The sequence below is a fragment of the Channa argus genome, chromosome 11, assembly GCF_033026475.1.
Source record: "Channa argus isolate prfri chromosome 11, Channa argus male v1.0, whole genome shotgun sequence".
Taxonomy (NCBI): domain Eukaryota; kingdom Metazoa; phylum Chordata; class Actinopteri; order Anabantiformes; family Channidae; genus Channa; species Channa argus.
The window spans coordinates 14829078-14856761 of NC_090207.1; the positions used below are offsets into that span (position 1 = coordinate 14829078).

At 39.4% G+C, this 27684-nt stretch overlaps 4 protein-coding genes across 11 annotated transcripts; 3 read left to right on the forward strand and 1 right to left on the reverse strand.

Moving 5' to 3' along the window:
* Positions 1-223: 223 nt before the first annotated feature.
* On the forward strand, positions 224-5543 carry LOC137135745 (acyl-CoA dehydrogenase family member 11-like). 3 transcript variants are annotated; one of them, XM_067520278.1, is made up of 15 exons: positions 224-373; positions 1112-1450; positions 1721-1944; positions 2103-2202; positions 2600-2717; positions 2865-3007; positions 3117-3269; positions 3917-4011; positions 4121-4220; positions 4311-4451; positions 4526-4618; positions 4691-4798; positions 4879-5050; positions 5144-5210; positions 5311-5543. In XM_067520278.1, the coding sequence occupies exons 2-15, from the start codon at positions 1151-1153 to the stop codon at positions 5423-5425; spliced, it is 1929 nt and encodes a 642-aa protein (XP_067376379.1). In that variant the 5' UTR covers positions 224-373; positions 1112-1150; the 3' UTR covers positions 5426-5543. The 3 variants fall into 3 exon arrangements, with proteins under 3 accessions (XP_067376379.1, XP_067376381.1, XP_067376380.1); XM_067520280.1 differs by having other exon boundaries at positions 271-373; positions 1170-1450; XM_067520279.1 differs by having other exon boundaries at positions 303-407.
* A 406-nt stretch (positions 5544-5949) lies between these two features.
* slc8b1 (solute carrier family 8 member B1) lies at positions 5950-11746 on the forward strand. The gene is made up of 15 exons (XM_067520281.1): positions 5950-6309; positions 7683-7835; positions 8057-8109; positions 8512-8569; positions 8784-8889; positions 8988-9155; positions 9779-9892; positions 9984-10058; positions 10165-10295; positions 10418-10559; positions 10679-10800; positions 10936-11089; positions 11182-11262; positions 11355-11419; positions 11549-11746. Exons 1-15 carry the CDS (start codon positions 6286-6288, stop codon positions 11744-11746), a joined length of 1644 nt encoding a protein of 547 aa, XP_067376382.1. The 5' UTR covers positions 5950-6285.
* A 2211-nt stretch (positions 11747-13957) lies between these two features.
* tpcn1 (two pore segment channel 1) lies at positions 13958-23919 on the reverse strand. 3 transcript variants are annotated; one of them, XM_067520276.1, is made up of 26 exons: positions 23779-23919; positions 20213-20349; positions 19619-19795; positions 19421-19534; positions 19084-19214; positions 18806-18894; positions 18613-18647; positions 18393-18451; positions 18156-18255; positions 17937-18053; positions 17709-17833; positions 17569-17617; positions 17382-17445; positions 17262-17306; positions 17110-17166; positions 16977-17030; positions 16801-16873; positions 16426-16533; positions 16179-16340; positions 15906-16021; positions 15671-15717; positions 15497-15565; positions 15282-15378; positions 14926-15065; positions 14756-14836; positions 13958-14674 (listed from the first exon to the last, which is right to left on the reverse strand). In XM_067520276.1, exons 1-26 carry the CDS (start codon positions 23867-23869, stop codon positions 14531-14533), a joined length of 2481 nt encoding a protein of 826 aa, XP_067376377.1. In that variant the 5' UTR covers positions 23870-23919; the 3' UTR covers positions 13958-14530. The 3 variants fall into 3 exon arrangements, with proteins under 3 accessions (XP_067376377.1, XP_067376376.1, XP_067376378.1); XM_067520275.1 differs by lacking the exon at positions 23779-23919 and adding an exon at positions 20521-22042; XM_067520277.1 differs by lacking the exons at positions 19421-19534; positions 23779-23919 and adding an exon at positions 20521-22042.
* On the forward strand, positions 22297-27412 carry iqcd (IQ motif containing D). Of its 4 annotated transcripts, XM_067520282.1 has the most exons (6): positions 22297-22429; positions 23262-23317; positions 25156-25796; positions 25944-26162; positions 26253-26324; positions 26786-27411. In XM_067520282.1, exons 2-6 carry the CDS (start codon positions 23278-23280, stop codon positions 27068-27070), a joined length of 1257 nt encoding a protein of 418 aa, XP_067376383.1. In that variant the 5' UTR covers positions 22297-22429; positions 23262-23277; the 3' UTR covers positions 27071-27411. The 4 variants fall into 4 exon arrangements, with proteins under 4 accessions (XP_067376383.1, XP_067376384.1, XP_067376387.1 ...); XM_067520283.1 differs by lacking the exon at positions 22297-22429 and having other exon boundaries at positions 23018-23317; positions 26786-27412; XM_067520286.1 differs by lacking the exon at positions 22297-22429 and having other exon boundaries at positions 23019-23317; positions 24578-25796; positions 26786-27407.
* Positions 27413-27684: the final 272 nt, after the last annotated feature.

A 27684-nucleotide genomic window follows, 5' to 3' on the forward strand; every position in this document is an offset into this window, starting at 1 on the left:
CAGTACACTTTTTTTGTAGTTGTCAGAATGTAGAAATTTAACATCTTATTGCCCAAAAGTTCACTTTGCATCTGACCCTTAAACTTTTGATTTTCTGTTATGTTATTATGGATACCTATACTCCCATATGTAGGTAAAACATGTTGATGTAGACCACAAAAAATGGTATGTAGGGGTATTCACAGGAGCAAAGACACATTTTAATCACATGCTTTGAGCACCATAATTAAAATTCCACTTGGGTGAAATGACGCTTTAATGTGGAACAGGACTTTTATTTTGAAGGACACTCTTGGCAGCTGTGGTGAATGTAAACACCACTGGGGTAACGCTGGCAAAGATCGGTAGTATTGCGATTAAAACTTTGGCCCATGTAAGTTTCAATGCAGATATTTCATTAATATGAGGTGGGTTACAAGTGATTATTTGCTAAAAGTCCTCACCAGTTAAACAAATAGGAATTTCGCAGTTAACGCTACCCGTTAGCAGGCGTTAAATTAGCTTGTTAGCTGGTGTGGTTGTTGCAAAGTTAGGTTCGTATTTCACTGAACAATATACAGTCTAGTGAAGCAGTGGTAGGATGACGTGTAAGTAAATTAGATAAAATGAGATCAGTAATCAAAATGGGAAGCTAACATTGGAGAAAATGTACAGCAGAATCCAATGACCTTTGACTCAGTAGTTTGATCAGCACTATTGATTTTAGCTGTAGCTTAGAGTATTTGATATTTATTTAGACACAGTAATTGTTGTTTTTTGTAGGTTTGTTTTATGTTAAGTTTTACACTGAACTTGGATTATTTAACCAATTTGTTAAGAAAACAGTATTTGGACAATGCACCGTTAACTAAATTGCAACAGCAACATTATTAACAAAATTGCTTCTGTTGCCATTGGTTAATTAGAAAATGTGAAGCCATTATTTGCTTCATCTTGTCTTAACATGGTGGAAGTGGTAGTACTGCATGATGTGTGTCTAAAAATGTCAAATATGTTATATGAAGAGGCAAAGGAATGTATAGTGCAATCTTCAAATATGACCAATAATTGTCTGCTGTTATAAATTTGTTATTGAGATTACCTAATTAATTAAAACAATTCTTTTCCCCAGCTGCCTTCAGTTGGATGCTTCATGTCATGACACTTGTTGATGCTCCTTCTTACCTCAGAGTGGATGTTGCAAGCCATGTCAATGTACAGAGCCGTGCTACACTGCCGTGTATCTGGAGGCTGCTGCGGGGTTTGGCGTGCTGTTCCTCAAGCACTCGTACACATCAGATCAGCCAATGTAGCTAAGGTGGGCACAAGAAAATCTTATGAAGAACAGCTCTACCCAACATTCTCGAGAGCAAGGATAGGATCTTCCTTTCAGGAAAGTCCTGTGCTGAAGAACCCGTTTTTAGAGGATGCATTGCTCGGAGGATATTTAAGGAGACACTTGCCCCAGGAGGTAAGGAGGCAGCGCAGCATTTGGCTGCTGGTTTAAATTAGCTGCTGGTGGATCTTCATTAATAGCTGAAAAATGGTGTCTGCCATTGATGAGAACAGACTGTTTATCAACAGTTACGTGTCTGACCTGCAACTTACATGCATAGTTCATTCTCTAAACTTCATAGGTAACACTTGATGACATTTAAATTTTGACAGCATCTGTTTTGTCAGTTAAACAGCAGTTTTTTTAATTTATCATTTGTCATTTTTTTGTAACAATACTTTACAGGCAGTACTTTCAGACCTGTGTGAATTTGGGGAGCGTGTGGCAAAAGAGGTGGATGGATGGGGCAGGGAGTGTGAGGTTAACCCCCCCCAACTGGTGCATTTTGACCCCTGGGGATGCAGAGTGGACCACATTGTGACCTCCCCTGCCTGGAAACGCATGAAAAGCCTCTCAGCACAGGAAGGTCTGGTTGCCATTGGTTATGAGAGGTCATTTGGAGAGTGGAGGTTAGCAGACTGTTGCACTTCTTCATTCAGCTTTCGTCATATGTCATATTTAAGTTCACTAAACCTTTTTGTCAGTTTCTAGCAGGCTAAGGTGTGTGTGTGTGTGTATGTGTGTGTGTGTGTGTGTGTGCCTGTCTGCCTGTCTGCCTGTGTTCCAGTCGTGTGTACCAAATGAGCAAGCTGTACATCTTCTCTCCCTCTGCTGGTCTCTACACATGTCCCTTAGCCATGACTGATGGAGCTGCTAAAGTTATCCAGGTCTGTCAAAAAAAAACATCATTATATCCTTAATCAGTAAATAATGTTTAATAATGTTTTAGGTGCATTGTTTTTGTCCACTAAGGTAAACAGATTATTGTTGAATTCTAAACTGACCTAAATTTCGTAAATAGAAATCAAAGAGCAATTTGATTATTTTAGTTTTTTTCTTTTTTTAAAGAGCACATGTAAATGACAGAGACAGTAACATTGCAACCATTGAGAAGGCTTTTGTTTGGCAAAATCCATAATTTAAGCCAACAAAAACTAAACTGAATATTGTATAGTAATGCAATGGTTGCAATGCTTATAAATGTTTTCATGTCTCTTTTCCATAAACCTTTCGTTTTGAGCTTGCAAACATAGTGAGTGGTTGTCTGGCTGTGTGTGTGTGAAGTCCATAGGTGTTTCACGGCCTGTACAGAAAGCCTACAGTCATTTGACCACTCGCCAGCCTGATCAGTTCTGGACCTCTGGACAGTGGATGACAGAAAGACAGGGAGGATCTGATGTTGGTTAGTGCTGACATAGTAAAGCAGGGGCTACTTAAGTTTATTTATGTATGTCAAGTGATACTTTGCTTTTGCTGCATGGGTAGATGGACTAACAAACTTTTATATAACGTGACATGAGTTGTGTCCTATTGTCTTTCATGTCACCAGCCACTGGTACAGAAACAGTGGCTGCTCCACAAACCGATGGTTCGTACACACTACATGGCTTTAAGTGGTTCACCTCTGCTACAGATGCAGACATGACTCTCACACTCGCTAGAGTGCAGGACCGAACAGGTGCAACCACACCGGTACAACTCACTTCTTACATATGGACACTAATATCCTCAGTCATCTGCCCCTCTGTTACTTACAGAGTGGTTTTATTGAACTGTATTTGTGTTTGTTTCTATCCCACAGGGCAGCAGGGGTTTGTCTCTGTTCTATGCAGAGGTAAGTCGAGATGAGGATGGCCGACTGAGAGGTATAGAGGTTCAGAGACTAAAGGACAAGCTGGGCACCAGACAGGTGCCAACCGCTGAATTGCTGCTGGATGGTCTGCCAGCACACATGGTCAGTTTTTGTCATTTATTACTATGTAATAATTACCTGTAGATTTCACACCTGGTCTTTGTAGATCTGATCAGTGCCTGTGTTACAGTGAGGCCAAACCGATTTAGAAACAGCTCACTTCGTTGAAAGCCTAATGTATAATTTTTACATTAAAAAATCTATTTCATTCAGGATTTATTATCTTTTGCCATTAGCTTTAGAGGCTACCACAGATGAATAACTCTCACATTACCAAATTACCACTGGTTATAGGTCATTATACCCCCCTTTTAGGAGAAGCATAGCAGGTAAAAAAAAAACACAAAGTTATCCTTTAAGCTTCTAAACAAATGCACATGCACTGTTGTCCATGAAAAGGGGTCAAAACCGTGATGGGTATTTACGACAATGGTGTAAAAGTAAATTACACCTAGGAATGAGAGAGGGACCCAACATAGAAAAAGTACAAAATCCCGCTTATTGGGGTTTGCAATTACAATTTGGTGAAGTAGAAATGAGCTTAATCACTGCCAAGTGGAAAGTTCAGTATTATTTGTCATTTAGATAAAACAAGGAGCCACTGACAAATAAGAGGACTACAGCTGAACAAAAACCACCAAACCATGATTTTCTGTCATCAAATTCTTGACATGTTGACTCATTTAAAGCTCTCAGAGGAAGGAAGAGGTGTTGCCTCCATAGCCAACATGCTGACCATAACAAGGATCCACAACGGCATCTCTGCAGCAGCAACAATGAGAAGGCAAGATACAGTAGTACTTTAACTACTGCACTGCATTCTGTTCTATTTCCTGAAAATATTCTATAACTAAGCTGATTAATAATGTGTGTGTGTGTGTTTGTGTTCACAGGGTGGTCCAGTTAGCTCGTGACTATGCCACTCGGCGCACTGCTTTTGGAAAGCTTCTCAAAGACCACCCATTGCACATGCAGACTCTTGCTAGGATGGAGGTAAGCTGGCAAGGGGGGAAAAAAAACTACACAAACTCTGCACTGCGTTTCCCATCATGCCTTACACATGCACATATCTGACCTGGACAGGTGGAGGCTCGTGGTGCGTTCCTTCTGGTGATGGATGTGTGCCGCCTCTTGGGCCGTGAGGAAATTGGTGTGGCGTCCCAACTCGATACCCACCTGCTACGTCTGCTCACACCTGTGGTCAAACTGTACACTGGGAAGCAGGTACATCTTGTACATTTTGGAAATTCATCTGGATGTTCAGAAAAGTGACTTTTACCATATTTGTTTTGTCTCAGGCAGTGGCTGTGGTATCAGAGGGTTTGGAAAGCTTTGGTGGTCAGGGCTACATCGAGGATACCGGGCTGCCTATAATGCTTCGTGATGCACAGGTAAGGTTGATACCAAATCAAAGTTCAACAATTAGTGTAGTTTTCAAGCTTAATTGTCTTTTTCTCTCTAAGGTATTAAGTATATGGGAGGGAACAACAAATGTTCTGTCTTTAGATGTGCTGCGCTGCGTGGCTCGTAGCTCAGGAATGGTTCTTCATGCATACTTCTCCCATGCCAAGGTATGCAATCAGGGAAAGATCCTGTCAAACAAGTTCAATCAGTTGAACGGGAATTTGATACATTTGTTTTCTCTCTCTAGTCCCTGCTTGCAGGTGCATCAAGTGTTTCCTCACTGGCCCCAGCTGTGAAAGCAGTACATGGCGCTCTCTCGGAACTGCAAAATTTTATTCAAGTAGCAGCTACCAGACCACCCAGCTACCTGGAACTGGCAGCCAGAGACCTGGCATACAGTCTGGCTCGTACCTACACAGGTGGGAACCACACAAACACACACACAAAATGGCAGCTGCATATATTATGAGAACTGTTTTAACAAAAATGCCAAATATTCTCTCAATTATCAGGAGCCCTTCTCATTGATCATGCATCTTGGGAAGGAGCCTCCCCATCAGACACCTATGCAGCACTAAGGTAAAAAAAAAGGTTCATTTTTCTGCAATCAGATTTAACAAATTAACAACAAATGAATTTTGCATCCAATCATCATATGTCTTTTGTTTTCCTTTATCAGGTGGTGTGAACAGCAGTTGTGTCCTGTGGTAACTAAACAGGCGAGAGGCTGCTACGATCCCAGGACTCCACCGCTTGATACTGCGCTGGTGTATGACCAGCTGACCCAAGGCTGAATGTTTATTGGATAGTGGATTAATGTATTATATCCCTGTCAGATCTAGATACTATATGTTGTGTACTAAATGTTACTACACAGACACACAAAAAATTATCAGATAATTGATTGGATGCTTTCATTAAAAATGAAAATCCAGTACTGCACCAGCAAAAAAGTGGGAGACTTTTAACTTTCACTCCTAATTCCTGCAGTAAGGTTACATTTTCAATGACAAGTGTAAGCGGATCACCAGACTACAGAAAGCAAAGTTCATAGTCAGGAGGAGGCCGGAGGGGAGGGAGTGAGCCGTAATGATATGCCGCCTTCCGGGAATGTTGGAAACCTAAAATAAACTAGGTACATTTCTACACTTTAGCACAGTTTATCAAGTGATGTATATTTTTGAAAATAAAAAGATGAAGAATATAAACTAAATATCTCATCATTGATTTTCTACTTATCAATTTGAGTTTTTGTTTTAGGCAGTATCATCTTTGTTATTTTTGTATTTTTAAAATGTACGAGGAGTCATTGAACGTGGCACAACTTCAGAAAAACAGGAGGTTGGGTTTTAGGCGAAGGTGTTCTGAAAGGACACGGACCTCAAATCCGTAGAGTCATGTTGAGAGTTTTAAGTAAACTTTATAGACATATAAGCGAAGCTACAAAGACGGGCATTTTATTTTATTCTATAGAGCTGTAAGGTCCGGATCGCAGGACCGAAACGACCAACCTTAGTGCAGCAAAGAATGGACGCGGATCTTGGATAACGTGGATCATGTCGTTTGGTGTTTTCCTGTCACTGTAGTAGTCACCAGCAGGTCATCTCAGGCTCAGTGTCCTCTCCGATGGTGGACAAACAACATAGCGGCCAAGATGTCTCCAAACAGCACCGATGGGGTCAGTGAGATATGATAGACACTTAAGTGTGTGTGTGTTTTGTAGTTTAACATGTTTATTTGTAGCAGGGCTGTCACATGATTGGTAAGAGACCACAGTCACGAATGCAGTTTTTCTTGATGTCTAATCAAGGCCAACTTTTACATGTCTCTAATGTCCCGGTCAATAGATACAAGTGTGTTGTTGTTTGTCTCCCGGGCAAATAGCTCCACTGTGTGATACGGTGTGTTTTCCAGTCTACATTACACTCATGCATATGAAGCTTACTGTTATAACTCCTGTATTAATTTAATAACAGATGTAGTGCTTAGACCATTTCAATCACATTTTACCAATCCTAATCTAGACTGGATTACCCGCCAGGCAGAGCGGATCATTTCTTTTGTTTCCTTTCAATCAGGGGCCCCAAGGCCCCCTGTTTAGCAGCCAGTTTGTTCTAAGTTGATAATTTGCAATTGCACCAAAGAAGTTCTATTTAACCTAAGTTTATGTAATAAGAATTTTGACTTTCCTAATATGGAGTTAGTCCTGTTTTGCGAAGTTTTTTATTTCAAAGTCTAATTTTAAACTCTTTATTTCAGTTGATATTTGTTTTGGGTATCGATGTATTCTTTGTTAATGTTTATAACAGACATATTTTGTTAAAGTTTTCCAAGTGGTGTTAAATCAGCTGTAACAGTGCTGTTTCAATCAGGTGAATTTTATTGAAATGCCCCCCCCCCCGCAAGAAGGGGAGGTAAAAATCAGAAACACACGAGCTTTTGGACTAAATTGCGTTTAAGTTTACATGTGTACATAAAGTGGTTGCTGAATGTATATATGGTGAGAATAATAATTAGTCAGTTCAGCAGAATTCCCTTCTGCATATCTGCATATTAGATCATTGTAGATATTTTCATAAATCATGCTATCATCTTTTTTTTAATTGTATTTTGGGCGACTGTGGCGCAGGAAAGTAGAGCGGTTGTCCACCAATCTCACAGTTGTTAGTTCAATCCCGGGCTCCTGAACTCACATGTCGAAGTGTCCTTGAGTAAGACACTGAACCCTAACTTAGTTGTTCCCAGTGGGTGTTGGCCAGCTGCAATAGCAGCTCCCCCATCGGTGTGTGAGTGTGTGTGTGATTGTGAGTGTGAATGGGTGAATAAGAAGCAATGTAAAGTGCTTTGAGTGCCAATAGGTAGAAAAGCGCTATGTAAGTGCAGACCATTTACCATTTACTACCAGGTGGCCAAATACTTTCATGTTTGATATATATTTATGTATATCTATGTATGTATGTATGTTGATGTCAAAAGTGTTTTATCACCAATGTCTTTATGGACATTTTAGAGGAAGACAAGTGGAATACTGAATTCTTCCTTTGCCTTTAGTGTGACCTAGTGATGAACGTCAGTGCTGCTGACCGTTGCGCGTTTGTGAAGAACACGCCAGACTGTAACACAGAAGACGGATTCATCAACTATCTTCGTGTGGCCTTCTGTCTGCTGCCTCCCAACCTCACACCTCTCACCATTACTCTCTGTGTAAGACCTGTGTGTCTGTGTTTGGATGTGAGAATCTATCATACAGCAGCATGAAACTCTGCAGCCCAGCACCAGCTGTTTTTTTGAGGAAGTTGCGCTGGGAGAGGCCTGAATTGTCAAACTTGTGATTTACTGGACCCAGTCATTTCACTCTTTGTTGTAGATTTATGAAAGAATGTAGCAGTAAACGTCTGACTTTACTTTCTTCTGCTTCTCCACAGATTATGTGGCTGCTCTTTTTGTTTGTTATTCTTGGACTCGCAGCCTCTAAGTTGTAAGTGTCAGTTGGCACAGTCACTAACAACTTGCATAAATGATTACGTTGTCTTTAGTTAGTTTCAGATCTGGCAAGAGAACATTAACTACATTTCTAATATTTACTTCAAACATACATACGTAGTTATGTTCTCAGTGTGATTAGCTCATTGGTCACATGGGAAAGAGTCACAAGACTGTATATAGTCTTTCATCTGGGTTTCACTTGATCAGTGAAATTTCCTCAGAGAAAAGTTTGAGGAAGTTTATTTTCCAGTTTATTCTGCTTTTGTACCTCTGCACTGCAGTAGCTTAATTTTCATAAAGACGGTTCAATACAAAATAAGAATATCTTGCAGAAGATCCAGGATGCTTTTCATTGTCTGTTGCACTTGCTTACTTTATTTCACTGTTTCTCCAGTTTCTGTCCCAACCTGTCAGCCATCTCTACCAGTCTGCATCTCACTCACAACGTGGCTGTATCCTTTACGTGCATCTACTGTACTTACTTCTGAAGTTCTCCGTTTGTTACAATTTTCATGTACAGTACAAAGTTGTACGCCAGACTGATGTAAAACCAAATCAGTTCCTCTCTAAATGAATTTTGCTGCTTCCCCTTCTGCTTAGGTTTTTTTTGCCCAAGTTAAATATTTGTTGTGGCTGTTATTCTCTTTGACTGGTAAATGTGCTAAGGGTGTGACATTTCTGGCTCTTGGTAATGGAGCTCCTGACATCTTCAGTGCCATGGCCGCTTTCTCCCACCCACACACAGCTGGTCTGGCTGTCGGAGCCTTATTTGGTAGGCACACTCATGCTTACAAAGACAAAATCCTAATCCTAAAATATAAGATCCTTTCTCAACGTCATGCATAATCTCTGTCTCCCTCCGATCTACAGGAGCTGGTATATTTGTTACTACAGTGGTTGCCGGCAGCGTGGCACTGGTCAAACCTTTTGCCGTGGCATCCCGTCCATTTCTGCGTGATGTCATATTCTACATGGCTGCAGTGTTTTGGACATTTTGCATATTGTACAGAGGAACCACAACACTGGGAGAAACACTAGGTAAATGTGGGTAAATGCACCTGTCGAAGGATTTTAATTTAGTGGTTACTCTGTAGTCCAAGTAAGTGAAGTTAGTTTAACTTGCACGTGTACTATAGCTATTGAATTTACAGGACATAAAGTAAAAACACATTTTGCTTGTGATTTTTAGATCACTGTATTTTGGTACAAATTTCCATCCAGATACACATTTGAGATTTTTTGCAGCCTTTCTATGTGGTGTGGTTAATAGTCAAAGACATGTCATCAATCAACAAAGAATTGTTATATAATAATATTTTGATTATTACTTGACTTACAAATTATATAGGTAGGTACATAATTTTACGTGTGCTGGCAGCTTTATACTGACAATAAATATTTTCCTGGTGGCAAAAAAAAGACAAGAATTAATTTTAAAAAGTCTGAAAAAGGGTCGAGGGTTTTTGAATTTGCTTGTTCACTGCTCATTAACATAATAACAAACTCACCCTTTTTTTAAAGGTATTTCAACACTCCAAGTAGAAAATCTGAGCTCAAATGCAGTTTATATTATATTTCACATCATATTTCATATTACATCACGTGATATTTAGGCATAAACTTCGGCATTTTGACTTATGCTTTTCTTTCCTTTTCTCTAGGGTACCTAAGCCTCTATGTGGTGTATGTATTCACTGTTATCTTCAGTGCATTTATTTACAACTGGCAAAAACATTCAATGAACAGTAGTGTTCAGAATATTGCACATATTCAAGGTAGATACACATATACACCCACACAAAACAACCAATAAATATTAGCTCAGTAATTTTAAGTAATGATAATCTTTTATCTATTTTTTGGCAGTGGACATTAACTCATCTGACTCATCTGATGAAGACGCTGCCAGTCTGAGCCATTCAGCAATCTCCGAGGAGTATGGTAGGGATGCAGCAGCTTTCTTTAAAACACAATATACATTCATATAAACCAGGACTATCTGCTAGATCAGCATGAAGACATGCATTTTTGTGCGTGTTTATTTCAGAGTCAGAGTACAGGCCACTTCTGCCATACACCGAGTCCACAACGCAAATTATGCTGAGGTCTCTGAACCCTGTGAACAACAGGAAGTGGAGGAGAAAGTCATATAGCTGGAGGGTGCTGAAAGTACTGAAAGTATGTGCTACAAGAGGCAGTATAAAGACTTTAGTGCATGGATAGAATGGATGCATAGTAAATCTATTTTAAAAAGGTCTTGTAATGTAAACAATTGTGCACTTTTATTACCCACTGATCAGACACCTGTAGAGGTCCTGCTGCTGCTCTGCATCCCTGTGGTAGACCCTGATAAAGAAGATAAGAACTGGAGTCGCCCCCTTAACTGCCTTCATCTGATTACTGCTCCACTAGTGTGTGTGTTTGCATTCCAGTCTGGAATATGTAAGTGTGTCATGATGGAGGCAGCATGTTGTTCTTATCAGCCATAATATATTAAAATAATATGGCCAAATCTTTTTTTTTTTTTTTTTTTAAAAAAACATCTTTTAACTAATGTCTAGATGGGACTTATAAGATCCATGGGGAGGTACCTGTCTGGCTGCTGATTTTTCTCCTGGGACTTTTCCTGTCTGCTATTGTTTTCTGCACCACAACCAATGAACAACCCCCCAAATATCACCCTGTAAGTGTTTGTGGAGATTAAAAAGAAACAGTTATTGACAAATATATACAGGACACAGTTTATGTTGTGATGATGAAATTACGTTCCGTTCCACGTTTGAATCTGACTTCTGATTTCTCTTGTTGGTCTCTCCAGCTGTTTGCTCTTCTGGGCTTCGTGGTGAGTGCAATGGTTATCAGTGCAGCAGCCTCCGAAGTGGTCAGTCTTCTGCACATGCTTGGTGTGGTTCTGAGTCTCAGCACCACTGTGCTGGGGCTGACGCTGTTGGCCTGGGGCAACAGCATAGGAGGTCTTCATTTTTAACCCTTTTCTCCACAAAACCATACAACTCAATGCTTCTAGTAAATTTAATGTGTCTTCTTGTATACACCTCTTTTTCAGATTGTTTTTCTGACATCACCATGGCACGACAAGGTTACCCACGGATGGCCATATCTGCCTGCTTTGGAGGCATAATTTTTAGTATCCTTATTTTTATTCAATAACACCTTGGTTAAAACAAAAGCTTATAGATTTGTATGTCAGTAGCTGTTCCTTGACTGTATGTTCTTCAGACATGGTGCTTGGAGTGGGCTTGGGATGTCTGGTGCAAGTGGTTAAAACCCACTCTAATGTCCAGGTAACTGTTCTTAAACACACAGATTAAGAATTTATATTTCTGGTCAAACTTACAGAGAAATACAAAAATTGCTTTACACAAGACTTCACAGAACCCATGACTATAATGTATCTGTCTCTTTCTCCTCAGTTTGAATTAGAGGGTTTGTTGACATGGATTCTCGCAGGATCCCTTGGACTGTCTTTGGTCCTGTCCTTCATCATTGTTCCACTATGCCGCTTTCACTTAGGTCGATCCTATGGAATCTTTCTCCTCATCTTCTATGCCATCTTTCTTGTCATTGCTCTTCTTACCGAGTTTGGCAAGATCCACACTGTACAGACATGACAATGATGCCAGTCTGAAATAAGGTGTGCCATCCCACAACCCAAAGAGACACTAAAACACACCCTGGAAACCAAAAACACTGTCTTCTACACATGATATTAATGCACTATTTATACAAGACAGGGTGGCTGTGGGTCTTTAAAAAGTCTTAAATACACTTTTACTGATAAATGTGAAAATGTTAAATTGTTTTAAATTAAAATGTTGATAGGTCTTATGTTTTTACATAATCATTTCCATGCTATGCTATGACTGGGGTCTGTATCACATAGTGACACTGACATATTATCTTGGCGTTATCTGGCTTCACCTAATATTGATCAATTTTGGATCCTTCCACAAAGCTTGTTATCAACCTCTCTCTGAAGGCTGGGAAGCAGAGTTAATTAAAAGCAACATCAGAAGAACCATGAATGAAGTACTTAATATGGGATGAAGCAGTGATACCCTTCAGGGAAATTTGGTTGAACCGCAAGCAAACATGATTTCCTGCTGGGAAAACTGCAAATAATTGGTCATATAACAAGACTAGAACAAATATTGAAGAAAAGCTTAGAATTTAACATAAAACCGTGCAGGTTTACTATGTTTATACTTTATGCTATATCATGAATTAGCAATTCCGAATGTGATGTGAATAAAAACCGTTTCCCACTGTTACTGCTGTCAGAGGAAAGAACAGCTACAGCGTTAGTCATTATTATGTTGTTTTGTGCATGTGTGTGTTAAACTCTTCCTCAGTTTGTTAGAGACTCAGCTTTATGACTGGAGTGAACCATGGAAAATCTGAAACAGCAAAACAATTGCAATCACTTTTGTCCCTCTCACGATCCTGCATGATTGACGAGCAATTTTTCAGTGATCTGATTGGTCTGTGTTTGTTGAGAGGTTTTGTTCTGACCCTCTGATCTCCACTTGCTTTAGAGCAGCATTAGTTACCAAGTGATCGATCCAGATTACGTTAAACTCACAGACAAATGGATAAGCCATTCATCTCGCTTCCTGATACATGCCCCGGTAACTCAGGTTAAGTTTGCAGACTGTAAACATGGCAAAGACCCCTGTCATGGAGCCCAGAGTGAATCAGTTAGGTGGAAGACATTCTAATCAAAGTAACCTGTCAAATTAAACTTTAGAAAAGTAGCGTTGTAAGCCTTATAATTAACACTGTGCACGTTTTAGTAAATACTGTCTGATTTTTAAAATGGCTGTTTAGAGCTACTGAAGCGATAAAAAGAAAAGAGAATGCAAGGATGCTACAAAAACACCAAGAATGTAAAGGTAATATAACATATACTTAATTATTTTTAAGGCGTCGTCTAAAGATTAAATACATAGCCTGCTATAAAATAAAAAGCATGACTGACTAACTGAGAAATCATTGTGAAGTTGATTAACAAATTCCAGTACAGAGGTATCTGGTGACAGCTCTAGAAGCAGCGGCGGCAGCATGAGCAGCAAACAGGAGCTGTGCAGCCAGGCTGCAGAATAAGGGCAGAGGACCTGAACATGTTGCGCTGAGCAGCAGAGGGCAGGGCTGTAAGTTGGGGAAGTCAGGTAACTCAGGTAACTCAATGGCCCTTTGTTCAGTCACCATAGCTATTACATGATAACAATCTTAAAGCATGGTATCATGTAAACCAAATGTATGGGAATTTATATTCAGAAGATTAAGGTATGGGTTATGATTGCACAAAATAAATATATATTTATAGAGATTCTTTTCACAAGTTGCACACTTATGGCTTAAAATACTGCTTACTGTTTGACATTGATGTGCTTTTGTTTGGAAAGAGTAGCATTCTCATTTTGTGTGTGTATTTCTATTGTCCGTTTGGTTTAACGTTTCATTTAAAAGAGTATTTTAAAAAAGCATCCTAAATTTATATTTTTCTATACTTGTAGCCATCAAGCAAGAATCCAGAGTAAACCTACCTAGTTACCTAAAGCCACTCTGGTTAGTTTGTGGACCCAAGCTGTTTTTGGAGCCATAATGGTACAAAAAGAAATTACAGGTTACAGAATGTGGACCTAAACACACATGAACTACTAGTGTAAATGAATATGTGAAAAGTACCTTATTTAAAGCTGCTTTTGAGGAATTAAATAAATTTGGTTTGGTATTTGTTTCTTAAGACTGCAGTAATGTTATGCTTTCTGTGTTAACGCATATTCTAATTAAAATAAGCAGTTGCCAGGACGATGCAAAAATACATCAATGCACTTAGCAATTTTAATGGTTTATTAAAATCCCTTATTAACTAACTCAAATATATTACAGAATAAGAAGTTATATAAAAGTAAATACTTTAAAGTCTGTTCAGACAGTTAGGAAATAATACTATTTTTGTTAGGTTGAGCTAAAAGGAGTAAGTCTTTATAGTTTTGGTCTTTAGAAAACTTATGTTTGCTAATATTGATCAGATGAGCCATTAAACTAAGGCATCAGCATTAAGCTCTTTGTAAAGTCACAAAAGGCCTACTGCAGTAGATTTACACAACAGGTAGCACAGGCTCCCTCATAAAATTTGCCGCAGTCTTTGTAAAAACCAAAAAAGGGCAATGCTCAACAATCATGTCAGAGTTACAGACCTGTGCAGCTGTCTTTCGGTCAGTAGCAATAATGCCAGGATGAAGCCACCAATAACAGTCACCCTCATAACAGTTCAAAGGTTCCGGAGTAGTTATCCACTGTGGCCAATGGTGAGTGTTGGATGAGCTTCACCTGGAGCATTAGATAAATGCTGAGATGATTCCCTTTATGTATCACTTGCTAATTGTGCATTAGTTGATGCTGTGAATTCCAGTCTGTGAGTTGAGCTGAGGCGCTGGAAAGGAAGACGAGTCAGAGACAGGATTGTCCAGTTCCCGCTCTAGGCTTTGGTCTGGTTGAGGCAGGTTTTCCCTTGAATATTCTGCATACCATTCCTGGTGAAACAAAACGTAAAAATGGTCAGAAGTTCACCCCAGAACTGCAGTAATTTAGAATAATTCTCTTCCCTTTCTTACCTGCATCTCTTCCTCATACATTTTTATACTGAGGTCACTCTTTGTCCTGGATCTGCGACCCAGGTACACCAGGGATGAATGCTGTACACACCAATGCAAGAGGGAAAGATAGTTGGGACTTCATGTGAAAAGTAAAGGCAGATTGTAGCTTGTTTTCTGTGTGTTCTTACCCCACTTTTATCCATAGCTTGTAGGACTCCCTGTAGAGAGCTGAGGGAGGACAGCCCTGGGCACATCTGTTTGTACAGCTCCAGAATTGCCAGAATTTCATCTCGACTCACCTCTACTTCAAACACTATCCCATTCTCATCTAGTAGTTCGTAAAAAAAACTATTCAAATGACTTACTGACCACTAATCCTTTCACATAATACTGGCAGTTAAATAAAATCCCAATAAACATTTTACATGAGAAATATTGCAAGAAATATTGTAGATATTTCAGACCCAAATCGCTACACTTTTTGTACATTGTTACACAATATCCCCTCATGCATCCAAAAACACTCACACACATACAATCTCACCCTCTGGGTTTTCCAGTGGTTCCCGGTTCTTGCGGCTGTAGTTCATTCGGAATACAAATGCATCCAAAATAAAAGCCACAATGATGGTCATCACCACCTGGGGAAGGGACAGACAAAATGTCACACATGCACAGACAGATAAAGGCAAAACATGATGTATGATAACATGACTCATACACATAACACATGTGGACATATAACCACATAAAGCTCACCATAGTAACTATGTAAAAGGTCATAAAGTACAGACGGCTCCAGTGGCTTGTCATTGAGGTTACGCCTTCCTGTGGAAGAGCAAATAAACTAGCAATGAAATAGTGATACCTGATGCTGAGTTACCAGACTGCAGTGATGACTGGTGAAATATTACATTAAAGATGCGATCTCACCATGGTTATGTACCAGTTGTTGACCACAGTCAATTCAAATAGAGTTACTGGAGGGAAATGAAAACAGCAAAATAATCTAAAATTAAATGAATATCTCTGACCTAAATTTAGAAAATGTAAGCGTTTACTTGAAATAAATGGGCTTGGAGGCTGAGATTTTAAATTTGGGCCTTTAAGGTCAGTTGATTTGTTGATTGAAACTAATATAAAATATTACCAGTTTTAAAGCATTTACCAAAGCTGCTGAGAATGTTGTTGAAGTTGTTGAGATAATAGTACCCTTCTTCCAACACCGTTTTGTTGCCATATGTGACGTTAATCTGTCTGTAGGAGTCTGCCACTGTGCTGGTGCTGTAAGGAAAAAAAACATGGAAGTGTGATAAGTAAGTGTCCTATTAGGTTACAAGGTACTGGAGAATGCAGAGTTAACACCAATACAGCTTAATCAGGCAATAAAATACCAGCTGTAATAATTTTGATTACTACAAATAAAGACAGTGTGACTCACTTGCAGCAGTTGGGGTAAACCACACCTGCAAAGAACTCCATTCCGACAATTGCAAATGAGTAGTAGAAAATAATTAATGTCAACCCTAGACTTGCCATCCTGGGGAAGAGTTCAAACATGGTGTCTAACACATTACGATACCGCTGCTTTATCTTAAACAACCTGTGAGAGACAAAAAAGGAAGTTTTAATGTAAAAGACAATAAATCATCCTTCAAATCTTAAAAAGTAGGAATTAGAAAACACACCGAAGCAGCTGAAAGGGTCTAAGCACTACGATAAAGTAAAATGGCTCCATATCAAAAGCAAGAGCAATCAGACCCAGGAAGGCAAACACTGTCACTGAGAAGTCAAATCTGAAAAAATGAGCAAAGACCATTACCAAAAATACAGAACCATTGTTATGTACATTTTGACAAAAATTGTTTTTTTTAATGTAAGTGCTAAATTGTATGATAATAACAACAACACTGAATCTGTGTATTTCTGTAGTCTTATGATGATAGAACTGCTTATCATAAATCTGTTATATTGACTGCACCACAAACTTTCACTGAAGTTTGATGATTTGGATTCAGTCCTAATTGTATGGTTTATTTTAATAAAAAAAATATATTACTCACAGATTCCAGCCAGAGCTGAAATAAGCCATTGGCCCCAAACCTGTTATTTTCAATAGTACCTCTACACCGTAAACTAGAAGAAGGACATTAGAGTTAATATTTATTATAATTATAAGTGCATGTAAACAACTTTAATTTGATTTTGATGTCTATGACCATCTTTACAAATGACTCACTGGTCAAGAAAACAATATAACTCCAGGGAACAAATCTGGACCAGGAAAATCCACCTGCAGGAGGAGAGGAAAGTGAGACATCTGTAGTGCCTTCCTTCTGTAGTGTCTTTACGTTTATCGATAGCTATCTTACTATTCAGTGTGTATGTCTCCACGAGGATCCATACGCCATTGATAGCCACAACCACATCTACAGTCACACAAAAAGGAATAAAATTGTTTTCCATGAAGGACTACAGAGTTTTAGGATTCTAAGGACAGCAGAATGTAAAAGACTACACTTACACATGGCATATTGGAAGGCTTTAGACTTCACAAGCAGGTTGATGCCTATTAAAGCAGAGAAAAAAGCACTGAGAACAAGGAAGCAAAAGGCGATGAAGAGAAAAGAAATTAAGAACTTGCCTTTGAATATGAGGAAGGCTGTGTGTGGAAGATCATCAAACCAATGTTCTCCACTGCGGCGTGCCTATACACACACACACACACACACACACACACACACACACACACACACACACACACACACTTAAAAAACCATGCACATTGAAAACAGAATGAATTACACCACTACATTTGTAAGGCTACCTACCTTCCATTTAAGGCCAATAACTTCATAGAACTTATAAAACTTCTGTAGACTAAAGTAGAACACACATGTAAACATGTAGCAAAACTATAAAATATTGAAAGAAGGATTTTGAGTGACTGAGGTGTCAGCTGGGCAGTTACCTGAGCATAGGAGCTTCAGAGGTGTTAAGAGCTTTAAATGTGAGAAAGCGGTCCCTTGCAGACATCCGCGGTCTGTAAAACCGCATCAAACCATCAAACTGTTTTAGCGACACACCAAGTGGCCTCTGGGGAGAAATTAATAGCAGCACAGACAAACACAATTGACTTCCCAAAAAACTGTATTTGTACAAAATATGCATTAAACTATGCAGAGCACTGAGGCAGTACCTGTCGGCTAACCAACAGCTGAAAAGCATGGTCAATAGCTGAGCGTTTGTGAAGCAACAGAGATTTAAACTTCATCTTCTCCACATCATTAAATGTATCAAACACCACTGCCAGGAGCTAGAGGTCAATGGAGATAATCACAGGGTATTGAAGGCAATAAGTAATCACGTAAAAAGGCTAATTGGAAGCCATATCAAAACCTAACAAGGGTAAATGTACCAGGTTCATAATGAAGTACAGCTCTATGGAGAGGTACACAATAAAAAAGACACATGACCAGCGGTTCTTGGAGTATGCTGGCATCATCACATCAGGGAAACTACAAGAAAGAGGAAACCGGGAGATACAAAATAAGAACTGTGAAATCGGAAAAAATAAACCAAAAGAAAGATGCAGTGCTTTCATGCAATGTGAGTAAACATAACTGGACAGTACTGCATGTACTGCTGTGCTTACTTTGCTGTGGTCAGCAGCACAAAAAGACTGACAAGGCTGTTCTCCAAAGTGTTGAAATACTGCGGTGAGAGGAGAGGGTTTTAATTCTGACATACACAAAACATACTCAAAACTGACACAAAGGGAAGGACCACCCAGCCCCCACGCACACAGTGCCGGTAAAAATTATTCATTGCCCTTGAAGGTTTTCACATTTCCTTACAACATTGACTCAACATACCGGGTCAGCAGCGTTTGTAGAGAAGAGACAAAAACCTGTAGGAGACAAAAAGCTAATCACAAAACAGAATTGTGGTACCTCTGGAGATGGCAGATACTTCCCTCAGAACTATTTGACACATTGCAGTAAAAAAAAGGTAGAAAAGAAGCAACAGCATTTAAATTGCATGCATTCAATGAATCTGCATTCTTACCCAAGATAGCAAAAATGACCATGAAGAAAAGCAGCAGAAGGAGGATGTCAATAAAAGGTGGAAGGGACTGGAAGATCTGACGCAAGTTTCTAATTGGATGAAAGAAACGGTCAGCGATGGCTGTTTTAACAGCGAAATTAGTGTCTTAAACTATCACATTTATTTGGTTGTGTTTCTTTAAGTGTAGCATGAGTATGCTGTAATCACAATATTATGGGCCTGAGTTTGATGGAACTGTGTGAGTTTGTGCATGTGTGTGTGTTTGGGTAATTTTGTACCTGCGCACCGCACCGCAGTATCTACAGTCCACCAAAAATATGGGTCTCAGAGCTCTGGTTACTCGCACGTGTGACGTCTGTCTGATCAGAACCACTATAGCCTCCACAAACTGTAGCAGCAGTACACACGTCTACACAGACAGAAACAACGTGATGTACAGTAGCAGAAAATTAATGAATTATGACATTGGACCTACACAGAGCAGTGTCACTGTCTTTCCCTCCGTGAGAGCAAACATCTAGAATACTAGTGACTGACCCTAACCTCTCCCTGTAGACAGTTTTGAATCCCTTACATTATCATGCCATCAGATAGTGTCCATCACATACAGATTACCTTGACCACGGTCCTCTTGTGTCGAATGAAAGTGTTGAAGCCTAACCACCGGAGTTTCATACATAGCTCAAATGCCACCATAACCAAAGCCAGCAGCTCTAGAGTGGCATGGACCTGCAGAGGTATCGTACGGATGTGAGTTTTTACAGAAAACTCAGCATATAAGTGAGTTTGCGTGCATGTTGTATGTTGACTTACGTAGACATCTAGGCGCAGTGAGGGCACAGCAGGAGCTTCACACAGCGACAGCATCATCAGCAGGAGGCCTGTCAGCAGCTCCATCATGTAGAATAAGTGGTTGTGGGCAAACAGGTATGCTGCCAGTGCCTTTGGGTTTCGAGGGTGGGTGAAGAACTTATCATTGTTCTCTCCTTCCTGTGTGTGAAATAGACCCACATAAGACATGTACAATGAATGGTTTAAATTTTGTGTTTCTTCCAGATTCAACCAACATCCCACAACTATGGAGTAGAAAGTTGCCATTACTCAGACATGGGACTGTGGGTAAATCCAGACTTTTTAAAAATACAATTAACAAACACCTGTGAGATTGTTTTTGCATTAGCAACAACATGCGTCGTGACTACGTTATTAGCCAATAAATTCTATGTGTGTGATTCCCTACTTTGTTTATATTAGCTGTATGTCAACAGATTGATTACTTCCCACAGCTGTTCATGAGGTAAAAAGCCTATTGACACTTGACACATGTTTAAGCCTCTACAATTATTACAGTATAAGACTTAAGATATACAACATTATATAACATATGCAACCTCAGTTTGTCTGTACCTGCAGGTAGATGGCTGCCTCTTGATAGTTCATTTCCCAGCTCTGTCGTATAGACACATTTTGCACTCTGTGGTTTTGTGGCCCAGGTGTTGAGACCACAGTGCTGTTCACTATGTCATAATTCCCACTCCCTCCATCTGGAAGAAAACAGCTATGTGCATTAAGAGTATTCATAAAACTCTTAATTATGAGCAATAAACTGCAACTAAAATAAGGCTGTGTTTTCACCTCTATGTCTGTCCTTGGTTAAGCACCTTACCCACATTGACGGACACATACACAGAGTAAACAGAGGGGTAAGCACCTACCAATACAGTTTACTTCAAACTGTAAGGCAAAGCAGGAGATCACAACTGGACTCTCATTACAGATCTGATCTTGAGGGAAACCCGATGACTGGCTGTATAAGCACTCCATTGATCAGTTTGGATTCATCGGCCTAAGCTGTGCGGATTGTGTTAAGGTCCCCGATTCCCACCGCAAAAGTGTGTACTGTATGTATGTGTGTGTCAATCACAGTACACCAGACATCTTCCAGCATACACACACATCTGGAGATGCAGATGGCCAAACATTCCATTCAGGCTTGAGGCAAACTCCAGATACACAGTCATAAACGGACCACAGATGCGAATTCCCAGAGCTCCAGAAACATCCAGGGTTTGCGATCAAAGTGACACTAGAGACCGAACACCTTTTAAAACAACTTGCAGTTCTTATTAAGTTCAGTTTGAGTTTGACAATCAGTTGCTTCTTTTGGGAGAAGTGTGTCTTATAGTCACCTTGATAACAGATACTCTTAGCAGTATTATAACACAGACCTCTCAGCCTTAGCAGGAGGACTTAAACTTTGAACTTAAACTTAGTGTTGCAAGTCAATAAGTAAATGCTGCAACTGCACCAATGTCTCAATGACATGTGACATCCTCCCCGTTTCACAGGCTACAGAAGCAACACAGACAAAGCACAGGAATTAAATCTGTGCTAAAAGAAGGAGAGCAACTAATTTAGGACTAACTAAAGGAAGAAAGACATACAGATTTCTAATAAATGAAAAATTACATGGTGACTATTTACAAATAAATTGTATGTTTATCTTAAACCTTCACTGCCTAAACAGTAAACTCAAGTACAGCTGTAAAAGATGAAATCCAGATAATTATCGTATATCCTTGATTTAGAGATTCAAACAAGATCTTCATTATTACAAGTCTGTTTCTGTCTTGAATAAGTGGTCTGTCCATGTGTCCTTCTGCAGTTGCATATTTCAGTTCTCTGCCAGTCTGTCTGGGTGCTCTTCCTATGCAACGTTCATCACATGGTTCTGCTTTAGGCACTATGCCTTGGACTAAACGTTAGAGGAGAGCATATGAATTCCAGAAATGCAGTCAGATGTGTCCTGTCCACTATGACAGTGGCCTATTAAGCTGAAGTGTGAAGATCAAATTCCAATCCAGCAACAGCCTGGCTGTTATAGTGATGGTAATACACCACATGTCTGCCATGTGTCGGACCAAACCTTGATTTGTTTAGAATGTTTAGAGCACCAGTCAGTAACATGGTGGGGTCAGGTTCACAGAAACACAAACAGATTCAGCAGCCATGAATAGTTCTCCCTGAAAAAAGTCTTTGTGCTGATCTGAATGGTCCTAACCAGCGGCAATAAAACTATGTTACACACTTTTCACAAAGAATATCACTGGTCACTGAGGAGATACAATACAGACTTCTTCGCCCAGGTCCAAACTCTCCACAAAGCTACAACAGTAATCATACTTCGTACTTGTCCACCGCACCCAGGTATCCTAAGGAAAAAAAAAAAAGCTCCTCTCCTCTTCCTGTTCACCTCCAAATCCAGAGAAAATTATCTAGTAAGCTCACACACAGAGACACTTACTCACAGGCTACAGACATTCTCTCTCTCACTCACACACGCTGCCCATGAGCAACAGGGAGGGGCTGAGAGGTGCCTGATCTGCTGAGGCAGCGGTTTCCCAGATGGGTCATTTTGTAGCTTATATGTGAGGAAGACAAAGGCAGCAGGATTATTATGTTGAGTGGATGCATGCATACCCATACATTCTGCGCACACGTGACCTCAGAGCCTGGCCGAAAATACTTATCCACTATTAAAGCAGTGTGGACCTGACATGCAGCATCTAGGCAGGTGACTGTCAACAACATTGCGCAGCTTCACACTTCACTGGTGCAAATCTGGTAAGTAGACAAGCCTTCGTACAGAAATACTACATAGGCTAATCTTTAAAACAATAATATAGAATACAGTAGTGTAAATACCAACCACTGCGTAAAATGTAGACTCAGCACCACACAGACTTATAAAAGATTAAAAAACACATACAGTTGGCTGCAAACATGTGCATCCCCTTTATATTGAAATAAGGGTAAAACCAAATGTTTTGTCATTATCATTTAATGTAAATTTAGCTAGTACAAATATTCCTTCAACAGAAGTATATAGAAAATACATGGAAAGTTTTAAAAATAAACCTATCACATGTGATGCAAATTTTTTTGGTACACTCCTTGACAATTACTATTAGCTGAATGTGTATCATTATTCTGTTGGAGTTAAGATTAAGTTTCCATTCCCTTAAAGAGGAGATTTAGAGGAATAAACTTTGAAGGACGCTGGGTAACAGTGACAGGAAGTTGCTCAAAAGGAAACAAGCAGAGAGTTTGATCTGTGTGTTTAGTTTGTGCCCGCTCTCGAGTCTGTGGTCCAGCTTCTGCATGAAGGGAGAAAAGAGGAAAGCAAACTAGCCATGTGCTTCTGTTTTATGATATTAAGGTTTGAGGCACCTGGACTTTATGGTGCCTATGTGTTTAAATTACTGAAAAGTGAAGACAGGGATCATTTTTCTGTTATTTGAAAGAAAAGCAATGCATAACTGATAAAAAACAGACAACTATTGTATTTCTTCTATGTAGTTTTGATCTTCCTGATTCAACTACAGATGTGTTTATTAACTACTTGTTGCTTGCTTTCCTTGTAGTTAGCTTATGATATATATCTTTGTTATTTTAGACAAATATGGAGGCTGATGGACAGACTGAGAAACTTGACAGTGTACTTAGAAGCAGGTTGGGCAGAATTTCAATTTTTATCTCAAAATTCTGTGTATTTCCACATTCAAATCATAATAAATCACACATTTACACTTTGTAACTGGTCAGACAGGTATTGTTTATTTATTTCTGTCTTGGGTTTTTACCATGTGCTCCCCCCAAAAAATCAATGGCCATCCCATTCAAGATTTTCTGCAGGCCTCCCTGCTCCGTATGTCCAAAACCGCTATCAATGAGACACAGCACAAAAACTAAAGCCTCCGACAACAAAGCACAGAACAAATTCAAGCATAAACTGAACATTATACTTCTTTAAGTCTTTAGGACTCGTATATGAGATGCACCATCTATCGAGTAACTGAACTTGCTTATCGAATAGCGTCTATGCCAGTGGCAACACTTTCCACGGTCATAGGTCTAGTTATCATAGTTTCCATAAACCATCTAGGAATGAGGATAAAGCAGTGGAAACTTACTTTCATCTCCTCTTTCTGTCTCCTCGTTGAGCAGACCGCTGTTTGCTTCGTCCCACGTTAAGATGAGAGGCACATCGTCGTCAGACTCCATATTAGCAGATCAATAGACTGCAACCCGCCTTGATTAGCTAACGTTTAATTACACTTAATCGAAGCTACCTTAAAGCTACTTGAACAAGGTTACAGCTTTATTCTGCGAACCACTGGATAGCTGCACATCTTGGGTTCCCAAAGCTAAAGAGAACTGCTAGCTAAAAAAAAAAAAATAAAAAAAAATAAACTTATTCAACATTTTACGTCGTGCTAAGTTTAAATGTCTCTGGCGATATCTGCAACACAGGAAGAAGCAACTTTCGAGTTGTGTGAAAGTGGAAAGGCCTGCGGTTTGCAGAATTGCTCGTTGTCAGTCACAGACGACATCCAGCAACCACTCAAGTGGTTTACTGTCATCCAGGCGAACAAACTGAGACAACCTGTCTGTATCCATCACGGTATCATCATAAGGCTTTCTGCTGGATTAAATATGACTTAAATGCCCTGGAAACCAGAAAGCAAAACCCCCTGACCCTTACTAACAATACTAAAAAATATGAACAGACATGGTGGGTACGATGGGTTAGCTGCTACAACAACAAACTTTCGCGACACCGAAACAATTCACGGCAGGCGGGTAATCCTCGTCAGGTTTTCAAAATAAAAGTCGATGGCTCTACAGTATGTATAGGTGGTTATGTTAATCTTTTGTTTTTAATTAATGTATAAATTAAAAAATTAAATAAAATAATTTGCATACATACAGACAGATGCACGGGCGCGCACACACGCACATATTCGAGATCACGGGGATTAAACTTTACGATCTCAACAGCGTGAATTTCTGGAGAGAGGACAGAGCGGTATCTTAGCAACAGAAAACAACATTTCGTGCTTGCAGTCCACAAAGAGTCGAGAGGTATGTCAACAACTTTTAATTTACAAAACTGAAATGTGTCATTATTTTACCTTAACGCGTAAGTTTAGTTACTTTGACTTAAACTAGCCATAACCACTGTAGTGGAATGCTACATAGGTTAACTAATGACTAATGTGATATGCGAACATATAGACACAGCTGCGACCAACTAACGCTATCAACTATCTAGTAACTTATCATAGCGTGATGTTAAAAAATGAAGACATCATGCATATTCTATTTATGTGAATTATTCATCATTTCAAAGTTTAACTAGGTTTAACTATTATGTTCCAAAAAAATTAATCAAATTAACTATAGCTAGGTAGCTAATGCTGTAAGCCAATGTAACAAATCACAAAATGTTCATATATACCATATTTAAGTTTTACATATATTTACATTGCCTTTAACTTTTCCCCTAGTATCCAGTATGGCTGCGAAGGGGGCAGAGCTGGCAAAGGCCCAGTCTGAGGATTCTCTAAACAACCATAAAGGGTCACAGAAGAAGCTGCTCTCTGTTGAGGTTAAATGTATCTCGACCATATTGGAAAAATGCATCAATCAAGTTGAGATTGCAGCAGCTTTGTTGGCTATGCTTCAGTCAGACAGGATGCCTAGCACTGTGGACAAGGATTTGAGTAAAGCACTTCAAGAGCATCAAATATTATGTGAAAGACTGGAGATACTAGAAGGTCTAAAGCAGGACTCAAACAGGGAACAAGGGGGAGAAGGTAGTACAGCAGAAAAGAGAGCAAGGGCTCAGCTTGAGGAAGACATCAGGAACTCTGTCAGGGACGTACTCAGGTATATCCAAAGCCATCCAGATGCCATTATTGGTTTGAGGTTAGTGCAAGGTATGGAAGCAGGTGAGAGTGAGAGCAAATTAATTAGAGGGCTAAAGGTGCTCCACAGCCACATGATAGAAAAATTACTGATCGGTCCAGATGAGGAGTTACAGTCGGTTTTCTACAAGCAGGTGTCTTCATCCCCTGTCTACGATCCTGAGGGCATTGTTTCAAAGGAAGAAAACTTAAATACAGCCATGAAGCAAATAGACGGACTGGTGAGGCACCAAATTCGATGTTCACTTATAAGACTCTAGTCTGCCACATGTATGACATCATGATATGTAGCTATAAAAGGAAAAAGATTTCTTTGCACTTGTCTTCGTTCTCATCTCACTTGTCCAGTTGTTCTGTTTGTATGACAGATTTTTCAGGAAAAAAATAAGATCCAAAACTTGCAGAATTCTCTGCTAGAAAAAACTGCACAAGAAGTCGGTATATCACCTTTTGCAGAAAAGCAGAGCCAGCCACATGTCCAGACATCAAAGAAACAGACTAGTATTCAACAGAAAATTGATCAACTAAACATTCAGCTCAACAATTTGATCCTTGAAAACAGACAGGCCGAGAGAATACTCCAAGAGGTAAGTTTATTAAGTCACATTTGAATGCCTCTAACATATTTAGTTTTCTTATTAATGCATGTCAGCTGTAATTGTTCTCATCCCTTGCAGAAAAATGAAAAATTGAAGAACAACATTGAATACTTGCTCCAGAGTTTTGATAATAAAATGGAAGACATCCAGGTACAAACTCAGACACAAAGATATTACTGTTGCAAGCAAATAAAACATAATCAGCGAAAATCATCATGGTTGAGAAACTGAAAGAGACACTGTTTTCACTTATTGCATGTTGTATTATTGCTAATTATCAAAATAGTTGCCAATTTATTTTTAATTATGAATTCAAGTATTTATAGCTCTAAAACACTGTTTGATATACTCCTGGTTATTTCACATATTGACCTTTTGGGAATATCATATTTTCTAATGTATAACATCTCACAATAATGTGTATCAGGTGAAATTTTTAATAGTTTCAGCAAACTTAATTCCAGGTTTTAAATGACATTGTATACTTACTTACTTACTGAATTTTGATTTAACATATATTTTTTCATTACTACCCATCACTATTATCAACCACCATCTTTCTCCATCCTCCTGCCCATCAACACCATAAATGCCACCACCACCTGTCTCAGAGAGACCTAGAGACAAATGAATGTGAAAATGAACTGCAGGAAGAGGAGCTGCGAAGGCTAGAGAAATCCTTTTCTGTCCTCAAGGTGGAGTACGACCAGATCCAGGAAAGGCGTTGGCTGGCAGAAGAGAAGAGAAAGGAGGAGATGAGGGAACTCAAGCTGAAGACCAAAGTTGCTATTTTTATCCAAGCTTGGTGGAGAGGCTACAGTGTTCGCAAGTCCTTAAAGAATAAAGGAAAAAACAAGAAGGCGAAAAAGAGCAAAGGCAAAGGCAAAAAGAAATAAACCACTGAAATGCTGTGGTGCAGCACCAACTGCCATCTTCTGGCAGTGAAGCGTGAAGATTTTGTTATTTAAAGAACTTGTCAAGCGAATAAACATTATTGCTTAGAATCAGTTTGCTTTTTGTTGTCTTTTCTATCTTACAAAGTAGTGCCTACCTTTTTCTGATCTGAAGCTGTGTTGTTGTAGACTGTATCAAAGCAATCATAAACAATGAAATAGCAGCGGATATTTAAATATTATTTATATTTAAAAGCATTGGACATCCTGTGTGCCTCTGAGCTTTGATGCACGTTACAGCTTGAGCCAAACAGTTGCTTCTATTGGTAATGCCCACAGGGAGGCAGTACAGGCCTGGTGTTAATTCATCAGTCTTTTACATCAGTGGTTCTCAGTCCTGGTTCTCAAGGACCCCGCTATGTTTGTTTTCTAACTAACCCTGCAATACCCACTGCTGATTGCCTTGACCAGGTGTGTTCAGTCAATGTAAAGCTGGAAGATACCATCTTAAATGAGTGTTGAATTGGGGAAACAAAGTGAATTGCTCTCTTTCAACATTTGATTGGTTGAATACACCTGAGCCAGGTAATTTTAGGTATGTGGTTAGTCACATACTG